The sequence below is a fragment of the Grampus griseus genome (assembly GCF_964374135.1).
Source record: "Grampus griseus genome assembly, chromosome: 6".
Classification (NCBI taxonomy): Eukaryota; Metazoa; Chordata; class Mammalia; order Artiodactyla; family Delphinidae; genus Grampus; species Grampus griseus.
This window is the reverse complement of record NC_139000.1, coordinates 50796221-50813468: the sequence shown is the minus strand read 5'-3', so window position 1 is coordinate 50813468 and position 17248 is coordinate 50796221. Positions and strand designations below refer to the sequence as shown.

The window sequence follows — 17248 nt, the reverse complement described above, 5'->3', positions numbered from 1 at the left end:
ATCGTTGTACAACTGGATAAATGTATTAAAACTCTTGAATTGTACACTTAAAATGGGTGAATTTTGTGCTAGGTAAAGTATACCCTAAAAAGGCTGTAATTAAAAAAAGAATAATGGATGATAAAATTAGTGGGCTAAAGTACAAGTATGATGAAAAACAAGATATTTACAGAGTCTCAAAGTATCTCCCATTAGATACTTATTAACTGCAATGGGGAAAACAGTAACTTTATGGTGGAGAAACCTGGCAGACAGTACTTTTAAATGATCAGAGTTAAATGATCACCAGTAAAGGGACGGATGGATATCACATGCCTTCTGAAGTGATACACAGAGAAGAATATACCATCGGTTTGTGGTACTCCTGCCCAAAATGCATAACCTGAATTTAATCCTGAGGAAGCATATGACAACCCCAAGTTGAGGGACGTTCTACAAAATAACTGACAAACACTCTTCAAAACTGTCAAGTTCAGGAATGACAGACAGACTCCTGATTAAGGTAGGGCATGTGACAGTTAAGTGCAATGTGAGATCGTATGCTGGATCCCGGTCCAGAAAACAGATGTTAGCAGGCAAACAGAAGACAGCGAGCAACATTTGAATAAGGTCTGTAGATTAGTTAACGGCATTGTGTCAATGTTAATTTCCTGCTTTTGATAACTGTGGTGCGATTGTGTGAGATATTAAAATTAGGGGAAACAGGATGAAGGGTATATGTGGGAATCTCTGTACTATTTTTGTAACTTTTGTAAGTTATTTTGAAGTAGTTTCAAAATGAAAAGTTAAAGGTTAAAAGGATGTTTTACCTTTCAGCTGGGAAAGTGGCAATGGATTGATAAGAAATTAATGGTGAAGTAGTGACCAGAATTTTACCCATTGCTCAGAAAGCAGTAAGCAGGAAAACAAGGTGAGGTAGGGACATTTTTAAATGAAGTACTAAAACTAAATATTATTATATTAACCATTCTCTTTCCTGCTCTTCCCTTCCCAGTGGAACTGCACTATTCTGTACTTTTCTTTTTCTTCTTAAGAATATATCTTTTTAGTGACTCTTGTACTAGTGAAAGAAAACTTTTTTTTTTTTCGGTACGCGGGCCTCTCACTGTTGTGGCCTCTCCCGTTGCAGAGCACAGGCTCCGGACGCGCAGGCTCAGCGGCCATGGCTCACAGGCCCAGTCGCTCCGCGGCATGTGGTATCTTCCCGGACCGGGGCACGAACCTGTGTCCCCTGCATCGGCAGGCGGACTCTCAACCACTGCGCCACCAGGGAAGCCCAAAAGAAAACATTTTAAACTAAAAACTTGATTCTGCTTTGCTTAATATTAAAAGAGAAATTATGGGTCACAATGATACTTGATGCAAAACTTGGAAAGGCAGAATCTTATCGACACAAGAGTTTTTAGAATTCAGAGTACTCATCTGGTTACTATTCTGTTCAGTTAAGATAATAAAGTGAATGTTTTGTATTCTGGTGACCACAGAAGCACAATGAACAAGGAAACAAGGAGCACTGGCCAGGTAGGGCAAAGGTCTATGTGTGCGCTATTGCTATTGTGACATATTTATCATATGTGTGCTTATGAGTATGGTCTTTCTTTTTTAATTTTAAATTAATTTTAATTTTTTATTGAAGTATCATTGATTTACAATGTTGTGTTAGTATCAGATGTATAGTAAAGTGATTCAGTCATATATATATACTTTTTCAGACTCTTTTCCCTTATAGGTTATTACAAAATATTGAGTATAGCTCTCTGTGCTACACAATAAGTCCTTGTTGGTTATCTGTTTTATATATAGTAGTGTGTATATGTTAATCCCTGTTATATTAATTTTTCTCTTCAATGTTTACTGAAAAAGAGCAGGTAGCTCTCCAGGTGAGTCAATTGTTAGCTTCAAAGTTTTTATTTAATCTCCTAGGAATGTCACCTTCAACTTTAAAGCATGTAATGACCATAAAGCTTATAAACATGTTTGTTAAAGGAAATCATAATTGGTTATTTAATCTATAGAATACAAGTGTTATGGGAGATTAAATTTGTTCAATTAAGCTGTACATGAATTTACCACACCTGTGATCAGAAAGAAATCCATCGTGTATAGTATAGATTCTCTTGTTATTCAGAAAGCTTCATTCAGACTCTTCTTTCTGTCTTTTTCTTGGGGGCTGTCCAAAACAAAGATGCTTCTAGCAGTTTCATATGTAAATACACGCAAAGCTTTACCATAGTATTCCAATGTATGGATGTGCCAAATTTATTTAGCTACTCCCCTACAGGTGGATAGTTAGGATTTTTCCAACATTTTACCTACAACACACCTACTATATATGTCATAAATGTCTACATATGTATATATGTAGGACAAATTTCTAGCCATAGAATTCCTAGGTCAAAAGGCATATAAAATTAAGAGTTTGATAGCTATTTAAAATTTTGCCTTCCATAAAAAGGTTGTTGATATATATCTTATTTATTTAAAAATGTTTAGTATTTGTGTTAAAAATTATAGATGCCTTTTGTCTTTTGTAACCAGTAATACGATACAAAGATGTATTAAAAAATAAAATGTAACCATTTCTCCTCTTCCCCCATTGCCCCTGTCTATTAGTACAGTGATGTGTATCCTTTCAAACATACTGCATGAATGTCATCATACACACACCTGTAAATAAGTACAATCTCATATATACATGCACTGTCTGAATTTTTTCTAATTAGAATACATTCAGGTGTTATTTATATTATTTTAAAGACAAACAAGTAAAACCTTCTATTGGTTAGAGTTCGTTTCAGTAGCATGAACAGAAATTTAAACAGCACGAAAGTTCATTTTCCTCTCCTGCAGCTCCACGCCAGGGTGTGGGCTGCTTCCAGGTCTCTGCTCCCACATCTCTGGGGTGTGGCTCCCATTCTTAGTAACCAAGAATCGCTCCAGCCATCACTTCTGTATCCCAGGCAGCAAGAGAAAGAAGAAATGAAGGACACTAGGTTCTACAAAACTGCCACACACCACTTCTCATCCAGTCCATGAGCCAGAACTTCATCACATGACCATTCTTAGTTGCAAGGTAGACTAGGAAGGGTAATCTTTATCCTAAGAGGCCATGTACCTAGCTTAAAATTCAGGGGGTCTGCTATTATTAAAGAAGAGGGGGGTGTACCTAACATACAGTACCTAATTCAGGAAATTTCAAATTATTATGCACATAAGTTTGGAAGGACCACTAAAATAAAGGTAGCTTGCAGAAGGAGTAAGGGTGCTGATGTGAAGGAAGTTCCCATAGAAAGATTATGTGATAGAGACAGAGATACGGAAGTGGCTGCGTGGCTTGAAAATATTTGCTGCTATGTATTTGGAGCAGCCTACAATGAGACTCAAGGGCAGAACAAAAACATTAAAATAATAAGAGGAAAGTAAGTAAGTCAATCTGAAGAAAGTTCATGAATCTTCCTCCATAAGTGAAGTCGTAATGCCTAATTGAGAGACAGAGCTATGGGACTCCAAAGACACTGGTCTTGAAACCAGGAAGCCCTGGCTTTGCTGATAGCACAATATTTCAGTTAAGTGCAATTGAACAGTCTTTGAGGAAATTTGGAGGATTAGTAAGAGGAAGGAAGAATGGAGATCTTTCACTTTTGTCTTTTATTTACATTTAAGCAATCATGAGCAGGTGCCTATGGATTTTGGCATACACTTCTTTAAAACCATAGAAGTTAGAAAGTGAAACGTAAATAAAGACACAAATGTCACTTCTAAATTTCTATCGACAGTAGAAGAGGATATTATTTAGACCGTCTCCTAAACCATTACAATATAAATCATTGCACAACATTTTTCTAGTTTTGCTCGACACCCACTCTTTGCCTGACAGTATATTTTAGAGAGAATAGTGCACCACTCAAGTTGGCCAGCCTGCAGGCTTTGAATGGTGCTTTTCTTTTTTTTAAAGATTTTGTGGGAAGCTGATATAAAAGTGACTGGACTGTAAACTAAGCCTTATAAGTAGCGTAGTTTAACAGCCTAAGATAATGAATTCAAATAATATTACTGACAGCCTTAAATGAAAGTCACACTCCCTAAAAACACAGAAATGTACTTATTTCACCTGCCAGTCACCTTCAATATTTTGGGGAAGGAATATTATTTCATGTGCATAAAATGGTTTTATATCTTAACAGAGGACTATATGATACTTGAATATTGTTATTCTGTCTTAACTAAGGCAGTTACAAGAATAAAAACCACTGGCCTCTGGCCTTTCAGAGATATTCCCACTAAGTTCATGTGCATCTAATGAAAAATAGCAAATAAATCAATAAATATTAGCATTTAAGAAATATTTATTTATTTACCAACCACAGCTAGATAAGAGGAACTGGGTTAATTTTGAAACCCTCAGTTTCCTTTTCTCTAAGCCAATAGTTATTGCTGATCACTGATGTGTTCTTTCCTTTGCAGGAAGTTGCAAAATTGAGAGAAAAAAACAATACCAAGTTGGCATTATTTTTAGCTTTCCTCTGATTTGGATGTAGCTACAGTCCTTACTTTTTCTCGTGGCAACTATCATAATTATTCAAAGGAGAAAAATGAGGCAAAAGGGAGGAGCAGGGAATTATGCCAAAGGACATATGGCAGGGTTATTGCCACAAAGCTGAGCTGCTGGAATCCAGCTCTGCGCCAACAGAGGGCTCTTACCACAATGCAAAGAGTCAGGTGCTCTTTAAATTGGGTATCAGTGTCCTTGGAGAAATAGTTTAGACTTCTCAGTTTCAGACCTACCTTCCTCTGAATATTAGTATGGTAGTATACTATGGTACCTAACCCTTTGAGGATGGGGAGTGGTTGCCATGGTGAATGATTTACAAACTGAGTTTAAAATAGCAAGGGTGATCTGTTTTTGCAAAATTCAGCTTAACAAGGCAGTGCATGTTAGATCAGTAGTTGGCCAACTATGGCTTGCTGCTTCTTTCTGTACAGCCTGCAAGCTCAGAATGATTTTTATATTTTTTGTAGGTTGAAAAAAATTAAAAGAATAATATTTCATGACATGAAAATTATATGAAGCTCAAATTTCAAAACGTGTGGACATTTGTTTTCTCTCTTATGAGTACCTACATAAAATCCTTGAATTTTCTTGTTGACTAAAGTACTTACTGCCTGGCCCTTTACAGAAAAAGTTTGCAGATCTCTGGTTTAGAAGAGCATGGGACTTAGTGTCAGGAAGATCTGCATTGAGCTGCAGGGCTGAATTTACTGAATGTACAACTTTGAGCAAGATATCTAACTTTTCTAAGCCTCAGTTTCCTTGCTTATAAATGGGTATACAAATAACATTTATCTTGCAGAGTTAAATGAGATAATGCATTTAATATGTTTAACATAATGCCTATCACTTAGTAAGGGATCCACACATTATTATTATTGTTATCATTTTACCCTAAAGCAACTGTGATTAAATAAAACGCAAAAATGAGGACATTTTAAAGTTACATTGGAATAGATTGTAATAGATTGCAGAATAGAATAGAAGACATTGTGATAGATTCTATAATATTATACTTAGGACATTTAAAAACTTACTTTAAAAGGCATTTTGGATTAAATAAAAACAACAACAACAACAACGTCTCACTCAGAATAGAATGGATAAAATTGGTGTCCTGTGTTAAGATAGAAGTAAAAACAGTCATACTCAGACATGCTGAAAAGCGGAGATTGAAAGCCATATAACTAAATAAATCAAATCCCTCACCTCTTCAGACACATGCTTCCTAAATTCTGTCCAGTAACTAGAGTCAGAAAAGAAAATGGTAGAACTCCATAGAATTCATGGATAGACATCTTGCTGAAGAATACTATGGAAAAAGACTAAAGGAAAAATTTTAAGCTCTAATCTTTATACTCATACCTAGGTATGTCTCAATTGGGAAATTACCACAAATGATAACTCTACTCAGAAGGCCAGAACTTGAAACTGCTGGAGGCAAGACCTGAAGGCAGTGCTTCTATGCAAATGCACACTGTCACCACCACATTTTGATGCACAGAGGACACTCTTTTATTTTATTTTTTTCAAATTTTTATTTATTTATTTATCTTAGTTCCCTGATTAGGGATTGAACCTGGGACCCCTGCAGTGGAAGCTTGGAGTCTTAACCACTGGACCACCAGGGAACTCCTGGGAGGCTTTTTTAAATAGCAGCTCTTTTGGGATAAAATTCACATACCGTACAATACACCTATTTAAAGTGTACAATTGAGTGGTTTTTAGTGTGTTCAGAGAGTTGTGCTACCATGACCAACAGTCAGTTTTAGAACATTTTCGTCAGCCCCCAAATGTACCCATTTACAGTCACTGTCCTCAGTCCCCTAGTCCCTGATAATAAATAATCTACTTTGTTTCTATAGATCGGCCTATTCTGGACATTTCATGTAAATGGAATCATACAATATGTGGTGTTCTGTGAATGCCTTCTTTCACTCAGCATAATGCTTTTGAGGTTCATTCATCTTGTAGCAGGTACCAGTACTCTATTTCTGTTTATTGTGAGATACTTTTCCATTATACCATATTTTGTTCATCCATTCATCAGCTGATGGACATTTGGGGTGCCTTTAACTTTTGACCACTGTATAAAACTCTTCTTGCTCCTGACTGAGGCTACACACTGTTACAGCAGTACTTGTCCATCCTCTTGACTGAGCCGCTAAAGGGCACACGTTGTTCCTGGTGAGAGATAAGAGATGTTAGTATAATGTTCAGCCAGAGTCATGTAAGGGAATCTGCAAGAACTTGCCTGAGAAATATGTAAGAGAAGGAAGTCACAGCTGTAACAGCTTCTGTTCAGGCAGTAATGCTGAAGCGTCACTCAATGCTGTTCATAAGAGGAAAACCTGAAAATGATTGACAGGAAATGGATAAATAAGTTGCTGCAGAGTCATATAACGATATAATACAACAGTGGAGTTGGAAAATTAGCTAACCCTAGGAGATTATATATTGTACGATACTCCTTTTATGAAATTCAAAGACAAGCAAAATTAAACATCATATTGTCTAAGTACATATATAAGTGATAGAACTAAAAAGAAAAGAGGAAGTAAGTCACCTATGATCAACCACTATGAGAGTGCTTACTATCTCAGAGGAGAGGCAGAGGGTTGGAATAGGAGACAGCCACATGAATAGGTGTAACTTATTGGTAATGTTCTTGGGTTAGAGGTGAGGTCAAAGGAGTTCATTGTAAATATACATAAATATATATGTAAATATAAAGGAGAACTACCGTAGACTAAAAAAAGTGCACAAACTAAAAGTTGAGAATTATGTTTTATTCATGAGGAATTAAGCCTGGGAGCAGCCTCTCAGACAGCTCTAAGGGACTGTTCCAAAGATGTAAGGGAGGAGCCAGGATCTAGGAGTTTTTGCAAAACAAACAAAAAAACAAACAAAAAACCCAAAAAACCCAAACCAGGTAGTTAGAACGTCAAAAGATTACTGTTAATTAAAGAAAACCAGACATCTCAAGTTAATGAATTTAGTGCTCTTCTATGTATGGGAAGATGAAAGAGTCTGGGCTTAATGAAATCATTCCTTTGATATGCACCTTAACTATCTAGGGCCCATATCCTGTTCTCCATCCTGAGTCCCCTCAGGGTGCACTGTTGGTTTGGCTGCAGAGGCTAATGGCTTGATGGCTGCAACAGCCTTTGTTTACTGATATGGCAGGTGACATTCTTTGTCCAGACTATCCATGGATTATTGATGAGAGTGTCATGCACTAAAGAATATAATAAATGAACTCAGGGTACCTGAGTCCAAATAAAAAATTGAGAAGACAAAATAAATAAAAATAATGCAGGTACGTAGTAAAAATTTGGATATACATGTAAAATCTGCAATTATAAAAAAGAAAAAAGTTTCACTAGTTCAGGCAGAAAAATTACAATTACCTTTGCAGTGTTAACAGCTTCCCATTCTTTCTCCTATCAATTAAAAAAAATTTTTAATGATACTAAGAAATGTCAAGTTGATAAAGCCTATTCCTCATGAGAGCTGTTTAGGACAGGCTACTCACTCCAGGTTCCAACCACCCGGGACTCAACTCTACCATCAACCAGCCATTAGCTTTTAAGGACAAAGGCGCACACAGAGACGATGTAAGGTCTGGACTCAACAAGTCCGCCTCGCTCGGGTCCGGTTCAGAGAACACGCCCCAGGGACTTGCCCAGTTCCCCTGGGGGCGTGTCTAAGAGGGGAGGCGGTCCTCAGCCGGAGACCAGGTGATAACCGTGGGCGGCATCAGGAGGCGCCACGCGTCGCGGCATGATGACGTCAAGCACGCGCCGCGCGCTTACCACGCGCAGCTGTGGGCCGGCGTCTTGATTCCAGGTGTTTCTCTTAGGTAGAGGTGTGCTGTGCTGTTTGCCAGGATGTTTCATGGTATTGGCTCTGCGGATGGGGAAGAGGAGCAGGCGGAGGAGGATTGTCCTGAATTGGTCCCCATTAAGACGAAGCAAAGAGAGGAGAAGGAGGAAACGTCTGGTCCCGGCGCTAAGATCCCAGTCACAATTATCACCGGGTATTTAGGTAACTAACAGTCCCGGTCAGAAAATGCAGTGAACGCTGTTGTCCTGTGAGTTTGAGGCTGACGGTGCCTGTTCTCCTTAGGCATCGGGGCCTTCTGGCCGACAGCAAATGTCTCTGAGGTAGGGGCTGGGTCAGTTGCTCTCCGACTGGGTTGCTTTTCGTCTCAGAGGTTATGCTCAGACCCCTCTAAGTTAGGGTCACATTTATCAAGTGAGATTGAAAATTAGCCTCGCCTCGCATTTTTGAAACCAGTTCTGGCTTTGCAGTGTGAAGCACGGACCCGCCCCTCATTATGCATGTGACCTCTAACAAGTTACCTTGTATTTCTAAAGTTCACCTGCCTCACTTGAAAACGGAAATAGTTCCAGTCACCTGTCTGACTTTGCTTTTCTCTTCTGCTTAGTGGGGCAAGAAATACCGACCGTATAACTCTGTTCCATTTAAAGTGTGACCTTTCTGAAAATGCCCGACACCGGAGGACCATTCCTCAGTATATTTCTCTTCCTCACGAACCAGTCTCTTCCAGCCTTTCGTGTAAAGTACTTCTATCTCAAACATTTTTTTTTGAGGTCTATTTGTAAAGTACTGTAGGAGAAAGAGTAAGAATAAAATTACTGTGCCCTCAAAGGCTATATTTCTCAAAGTGAGAACTTTCAGGAGTTCATGGGATCACTTGAATTCATAGCTTTATAAACATAGTACAATTTCCTGAAGGACAGTTTATGCCCTTACACTAGAGGTACTTTACTGGAAAAGTTTGAGAAGTATTATTTTAAAACTTTACAGTTAACTAGAAGGGCTAGAATAAATACCATATTAAAAGTGTGAAAAAAGTTAAGAAATGTAGATAAAGTGAAACGATCTGGGGAAAACAGTACCACTTCTAGATGCTGCTGGAGACAAGTACAAACTTGGTGCACCCGAGGGCCTTTTATATAAAAATAGGAATTAAATCACTGGCATTTCTCTTTTGTTGCTTTGTAGACTAAGTTTATTTTCATTTTTACTCAGGATTAATTTTAAAAAGGAGTTTATTTATTAATAAAGGAATTTCCCACTGTTATTCAGAGGCTGCTCTGCTGTGAAGTTGAGCAAATTTCTTTTCTGAAACAGTATAGTTTAGACTTGCCCTCCTGTCTTTCCCCATTTTGCTCACTGGTAGATCAGAAGAGCATTGGAGATAATGGTCTGAAGCTTAGGAGGGAGGACTAATGCCAGCAACTTTGTTGCTGAATCTAGGGGATAGTTTCCTTACTTATTCTTGACCATTTTCTCTTTCTTGAACTCTTGTTGCCTTGGTTTCCGTCACATTTTTCATCAGATTTTCCACCTACTTCTCTGACTTCTCCTTTAAAGTTTATTTTTTTCCCTCTCTGTCCATCCTTTTAACTTCATACCCAGCTGGTTTCTATTTTGATGTCCCACAGACATGTCAAACTCAGCATGTCTAAAACTTCATGTTACCATCCCATCATGAATGATGGTTGCTTCTGTGAGCCCAACCATCTGCAATATTCTAAAAGCTTCCTAACTGGTCTTGAGTCATGCTGCCCTTTAATATATTCTCTGTATTTGAGCCTTAATGATCTTTATGAATGTCAATCGATTTTGTCACACCCTTCAGTGGTTTCTATTTGGGTTAAAGTTCAAATTCCTTAACATGAATTACAAGAGCTTTACAATCTGGTTCTTGACCACCTCTTTAGCCTGCGAAACTGTGGCCCAGCCACACTGAACGACTTCTACTTCTACAATGTGCCAAGTGTCTTGGCTCCAGGAATACTTTCTTCTGTTAGTCCTCTGGCTAGATGTCCCTCTTAGGTGCTCCCTGACATCTTGTATATCTATTGAATGTGTCATCCCATGACATAATTGCTTCTTTATTGCTCTGAATTCCCCTCCTTCTCCCACTTCCTTTAATGTTTCTAAGCTTCCTGAAGGTAGAGAGAGTTTGTCTGTGTCTTGTGCACTTTTCACCAAGGCTCAGTGTAAAATCTGGTCCATAGGAGACTTTTGAGTGACGGAACTGTGTTTTAACGTCTTTTGCTTCATAATATGGTTAATTATGAAGCCCTAGTAATTCTGTTAGGTCTCCTACATCCACCCCTTCCTTTCCATTTTCACTGCCACTGCTTAGTGCAGCACTCATGCTCAGGGCACCTGTCTCACACTTGAACTGGTTTTAAGAATTTTCTCATTGCCCTGTGTGCTTAAGGTCTGTCCCTTCCATTCTAAATGTCAAACTTGAGTGATACTGAGCTTCCTAAAGCCCGCTAAATACAAGCCTTCTATCCCTTTGATAGCTTTATACGAATGTGACCCAAAAAAGTTGAAGATATTAATACCCTATTACTCAGTAAATCCCTCCTAGTTATACCCTAGAAATCTTGTAAATGTACTTCGGAAGATGTGTACAAGCTTACCTGTAAAAGTTCTTAGCAGCATTATTTGTAATAGCAAAACACTAGAAACAACCCAAATGCGCACCAGCAGAAAAATAGGTAAATAAATGACATATTTATACAGTTGAACTGCACTAGTATGTGTATGCAGTTAGGGTTTTTTTTGTTTGTTTGTTTGTTTTCCCCTCCATGGACTTTGGTATGTATGGTTCACAAGACAAGTTTTTTTTCTGCTTGAGCTGAATGTATTAGGTGTAATGTGCCACCTACTGGATAGAGTTAGCATAGCTTTATGAACTTTTCTTTCCTAATACTGATTGTTGTGTCTTTTGTTAACATTTCCTAGGTCCATTCTCCATTGTGTGTGTGTGTGTGTGTGTAATCAATTTTATAGATTGCTTTAAGCATACTAAAAGTAGCCATATAGATATTCTGAATTTGTGTCTGGTTAATGGTGAATGTTAAAATGAAAGAAAGGTCTTTATGTGTAAATTCTGGGGAAGTAAACCATATATTCTTGACTAAGAAACATTGTCATCGTGTGAAGGGATTTAAATATTTTATGTTTTGTAAACTACACAAGTACTTTATTCCTTAGGAGCCCTTACTTCAATAATTCCTTATTTAATAGAAAATTTAGATGCCCTTACATTAATTGTGTAAGTTATATAGAAGGTATATTTTTTTGTCATATGAGGTCAAAGAAATCTATGTGACGCACCTTGTTGGAGTATTTGTAAATATTTATAAAATTTTATGTTAGCATAAAGCATTTTTAATAGTTTTCAAAGGATACTTTAATCTTTTCCTCTAGAATCTTCTTTTACCATTGTTAAATAATATTTGAATAGCATGCAAATTTTAAAGAGTGTTAGGACTCTTTATATCTTTTTTTTTAAGACTTTAATTTATTAATTTATTTTGGCTGCATCGGGTCTTAGTTGTGGCATGTGGGATCTTTGTTGAGGCACGCGGGATCTTTCTTTGCGGTGCATGGGCTCTTCATTGCAGCGCTCAGGCTTCTCTCTAGTTGTGGTGTGCGGGTTTTCTCTCTCTGGTTGTGGCGCGCGGACTCCAGGGCGCGTGGGCTCTGTAGTTTGCAGCACGCAGGCTCTCTAGTTGAGGCCCGCAAGCTCAGTAGTTGTGGCACTCGGGCTTAGTTGCCCCGCGGCATATGGGTCAGTTCCCTGACCAGGGATCAAACCTGCATCCCCTGCACTGTAAGGCGGATTCTTTACCACTGGACCACCAGGGAAGTCCCTTTATATCTTTTTTTGTGTCTCTAAAATTAGTCTTTGAATTTTGTTATTTGAAACATATTTTATAGGTGCTGGGAAGACAACACTTCTGAACTATATTTTGACAGAGCAACATAGTAAAAGAATAGCAGTGATATTAAATGAATTCGGGGAAGGTAAGTAAAGTTCAGTAAATGCCATGCTGCAAGAATTTATTGGACAGTTAATTCAACTGGTGAATTGATATTCCATATTTTAAAATGAAAAGGCAAGACATGATAATGTAAACACATTGCTGTAGATAGTTTTGGAAAAATCAGATTCATTTATGTTAAGCTTTATTTTGTATGGATTCGAGATACTGAAATAAGATAATTTCTTTAAAATTTTATTTTGTTTAACTTTAGAATTCATACCAACAGAATTAAATTAGATTTTTGCATAAAATAAATATCTCCAGAAGTAAAAATCTAAGGATATGAAAGAATATCTTTCAGGAAGATTTTTGTACCAACTAGGAAGGTCCTTTTGTACTGACTGTATTGTATAATTGCAACTTTTGAAATATATTTGAAAATGCTTCAGGCTTATAAGTTTATCTTGTTGAACGTTTATTATTCTGCAAAACAGTTAAAACAGAAGATTTAAAAAATAAGTTAAACATGTGGTCTCCATCCTCAAGCAACTTCCTTTATCTGTGAAAATGTGTATATTTAACATTCCAGTTTTTTTGTATTTAATATTGAACTGTGTTTAAAAAAATGTATACAGAAGTGTTAGACACAATTCTCTGATTTCTTTTATAAGCTTTTCTTCTCAAGTGTGAATTTTAATAAATCTCATGTTTAGCCAAAAAATATAACTTCAGTTAGGGTATTTCTTAAATTATACTTTTTTTTCAGTTACAAATTGGTAAAGGAGCTAGGATTATTAACAGGATGGGAGGCCTGTTAGTTGAACTTTATTTCTAGTTTTAGCAAACTGAAGATAGTTTCAGTAAACTAAAGAGTCTTGTTAGACAAAAATAAAAATCCTAAGATTTTTTAATCATAGTTTTTAATTCTAACTTCTTATTAACTGTTCTTCTGTTGGACACTGATTACATTTATTATTATTTCTTACTATCTTTCTTCACTCTTTCTGGACCTTTTTCACAACTTTGTCCTTTACAGCATTTGTAATACTTTCCTTTTCATTTTATTAATGTTCTCTACACCCTGAAATATGTAGCAGCCCCTTTCAAAACTCTTTATCATTGCCTAACTGAAGTATAAACAAAAAATATATGTAAGTGAAAAATGATTCAGGTTTTTGTTGTTGTTGTTGGTCATTTGCTTTACTGGATATTTAGAACTCTTTCCTGGCTTGGGTATGTTTCTTTACTGGAGGAAAAGTAAGACTTTTAAATAATTCTTATTTGATAACAAGCATCTCAGGCTCTCAAATATACTTTATCCTTTCTCAAGTAAGCATTGCTAGGAAACGTATGTGTATTTGATTAAAATTTAATTTTTAAGTGAGCACATTGGTACCCTGGCCAAGCAAAACTTCCTCAAAATGAACTAAGGGTATAACTCATATGGGGAATACTGAACAGTCTGTCTAGTAGACACAGAAACAATTTAGAGGAAGAATGAAAAGAAAACATAGGTAAGAGATTGAAGGGCATATAAAAACCAATATATAAACATACTGGTCTATCTAGAGAGTTGGCCATGGACAAGAAAGAACGCCTTTAAAATAACTACTTTATTAGGAAATGGGAGCAGGCTAGTAAGAGGCCTAAAGACGAAGTAGATTTTACATTTGCCTCTTTAGGGGTTTAAATTCTCTAAAAGAAAGAAAAGCTAAAATAATCTAGAGTAGTATAGTTTAAAATATTGAGGCAGCCTGAATAGAATGAAAGAATAAAAGTTACGAAGTGTATTGTCTGCTTTGAAATCTGCTCCATTATTGAGTATACTCATCTTTGTTTTTGGTTGACTAGTGGACATAATCTAAAGAGTGCTTCTTGTTAATCATTCTAGGAAGTGCGTTGGAGAAATCCTTAGCTGTCAGCCAAGGTGGAGAACTCTATGAAGAATGGCTGGAACTTAGAAACGGTTGCCTCTGCTGTTCCGTAAAGTGAGGAATGTTTTTACTGCGTGCTTGTTGGCTTCTGGAAATGTTTATTGGTTATATTTCTAGCTTTGATTTCCTTATGTAAATTAACTGAATCTACATAATCTTCTTCACTGTATTTTCAAGTAAACGACTTATTAGTATGCATTTTCTTAAAGCATTTCTTGATGCCTTGTTTTTCTATCTGCTCTAATGCTGTGGTCCTTTTATTGAGTTTTTGTTGTTGTTTTTGATGTCAGGTTTTAATTAATAATCCCTGTGATGAATGAAAGTCTCATTTAATGTGTAAAAAATGATTATTCGGAATTTAATAAGTCATTGGTCTTATTTCCAAGAATTCAACCTCTAAAAACAAAAATAAATGACCATGAAAAAAGAGAAAAACCTCACATCCTGTTCCACCAGTTATAGTTGTTTCCAAGGACAGTGTTTTATTCACCAATATAACAGCTCTTAGAAAAGGAGTGACACATAGTAGTCACTCAAATGTTGAGCAAATTAGGAAAATTAATACCCATATGGTTGATTTTGTATATTCTAGTGAATTAAATTTCTTCTACATCATTTACTATCTTAGGTGTTTGAGTCAAGTGTATTAACAAGGCTAAAACTTAACAGATTTTCTTAGACAATTAAAATTAAATATTTTCTTGCACTTTTGATATTGTTAAGAAAAAAAGGAAATTAAAGTCTGCTACTCTAATTCAGAACAGAATTGAAAGGTATTTAATTATAGTGTCCCTTTAGCTGTTATATTAAGCTACTGTAATTCCTAAATTTTGTCATTTTCTGTATGGATTTTTTTCTTTCATAAAGCTATAAAAGTAACAGGTTCTGACTTACTTTAGTCAGGTATATTAAAATTCCCTCTCCTTTTAATTTTAATAAAATTAAAGTATTAACTCATCAAGTATCTGACTTCTTGTTACCTGTCAGCATATATGCATCCATTTCCCTCCCCTCCCCCAAACTGGTAAATACTTGGGACTGAGGTAAATTTCCACATGCCTAAAGAGATCTTTATCCCTGGTTGCTAAATATATTTTTAAATGTTTGTGATGATCACTTTAAAATATTCAGGCAATCAATGTATATCATCTTTTGGCATTCTCCAGGGACAGTGGCCTTAAAGCTATTGAGAATTTGATGCAGAAGAAAGGGAAATTTGATTACATACTGTTAGAGACCACTGGATTAGCAGATCCTGGTAAGAAATGTCATTATTAATAACCAGAATATAGTTCTTAAACATTTAAAAATAAATGGACTAGAGGAATATCTAAAATGAGTATTAAAGCTTTACTCTAGATTAAAAATTTGTTAATTTTGCTTTAAAGGAGAAAAAATACTGAGTTGTCATATTTCTTTGGCAGATGAATGATGATCAAAGTGTTTGGTAATTTTAACATGCTAATAAAATTTGAAGTTCTATCGATTAATTTAGGGTTATTGGCATGAACAAAAGTTGTTAAAAATATTAGGAAAATCTAATAAAATGTAGGGAAAAAGGAGACATTCTACCTCTAGTATATATTTGGTTGGTTCTGCTCTACAGAGATCTTAATTCTGATTGCTTTTTTTTTTTTTTTTTTTTTTCTGTACGTGGGCCTCTCACTGTTGTGGCCTCTCCCGTTGCAGAGCACAGGCTCTGGACGCACAGGCTCAGTGGCCATGGCTTACGGGCCCAGCCGCTCCGCGGCATGTGGGATCTTCCCGGACCGGGGCACGAACCCGTGTCCCCTGCATTGGCAGGCGGACTCTCAACCACTGCACCACCAGGGAAGCCCCTGATTGCTTTTTAATCCAGTTTTCATAGAGGGTCATTTAGAGATATCTAAGGACTTTTGGAGTTAAATCCCAGAAATACTTATTCCCTTTAAATTAATTGTTAGCATTTTGTTTTTCTACTATTAAACTTGAAATAATTTTATTTGTAAATATTGTCGTAAGGTAGAGAGTTAAATCAAGCCTTTTTTTCTGGTGTGCAATTAATAATGATTATGAAATTTTTACCTCTGAATGGAATTACATCCAAACTTCCCTGTTGAAAGCTACACAAAGTCTACCTGTTTCTAACAATGGGTTTCTGTTCCTTAACATCTTTATTCCAAGTATGCAGAACATTTAGTTTTGTCAGGCTGACCCATACCATTATTTGTTTTTTGATCTGGGTCTATGGCATTGCACCATAAAACCGTATTAAAGAATTGTTTGGGAATAATTTATTGAAGCGGTCATAATTGTTTAAAAGAAATATTGGAGTGTACTGAAGGTTCAAATGTAATCAATTGTTACTTTATTTTGAAGTATTATGTAATAACATTGTCCCTATATTTTCAAATTAGGATTGAGTTAGGCTCTTTTGGTCCTTACAGTAGGCATGAATTTTTCATACATTTTCGTACATTTCCGAGAGGTCTGACTGATGATAGGACTTGGACCATTACATTGATGTTAAATATTAATTTAAATCTGGTAAGATGGGAAAGTATATTGTGTGCCTCTTTTTGAAATAGAAAATATCAGTTTCTTTCATTGTAGCCACTGCATAGAGAAAAATTCTTGTAATTTTGAGAGTAGGTGAATTTACTAAAACACAGAGTAGCTTTTCAGAGGAAGTAAAAATTAAATAAAAATCTCAGAGAAAGCTTTTGTACAAAAAGCTTTTGTAGATATAAAGAGTTTGATGTTTCTTCTTTCTTTAGAATAATGATTTTTATTGTTTGGGTAGAAATGAAACATTGATCATTAAAAAAAATTTGAACAGTAACTAAGAAAATACAAAGAAGAAAGTTAAAAAAAATGTTGTCCTATATCTCACTACTGTAAAATACAAGCAGGTAAATTTTATTCCAAGGATTTCTCTGTGCCAGGGCTACTTGCTGTGGTAT

The 17248-nt window shown here is 36.2% G+C and overlaps 1 protein-coding gene across 5 annotated transcripts in view; it reads left to right on the top strand.

Annotated features, from left to right (window-relative positions):
* The first annotated feature begins 306 nt into the window (after positions 1 to 306).
* Positions 307 to 17248, top strand: part of LOC309823557 (zinc-regulated GTPase metalloprotein activator 1A) — a 53160-nt gene continuing 36218 nt past the window's right edge. For 2 of the 5 annotated variants that reach the window (XM_082655928.1, XM_082655927.1), the window contains exons 1-4: positions 8341 to 8596; positions 12326 to 12412; positions 14264 to 14360; positions 15473 to 15564. In XM_082655928.1, the coding sequence (XP_082512054.1) occupies positions 8440 to 8596; positions 12326 to 12412; positions 14264 to 14360; positions 15473 to 15564 (433 nt within the window). In that variant the 5' untranslated portion in view covers positions 8341 to 8439. Of the gene's footprint in view, positions 503 to 588; positions 610 to 8335; positions 8597 to 12325; positions 12413 to 14263; positions 14361 to 15472; positions 15565 to 17248 lie in introns of those variants that run through there. The other 3 variants (XM_082655929.1, XM_082655930.1, XM_082655931.1) reach the window with 3 other exon arrangements.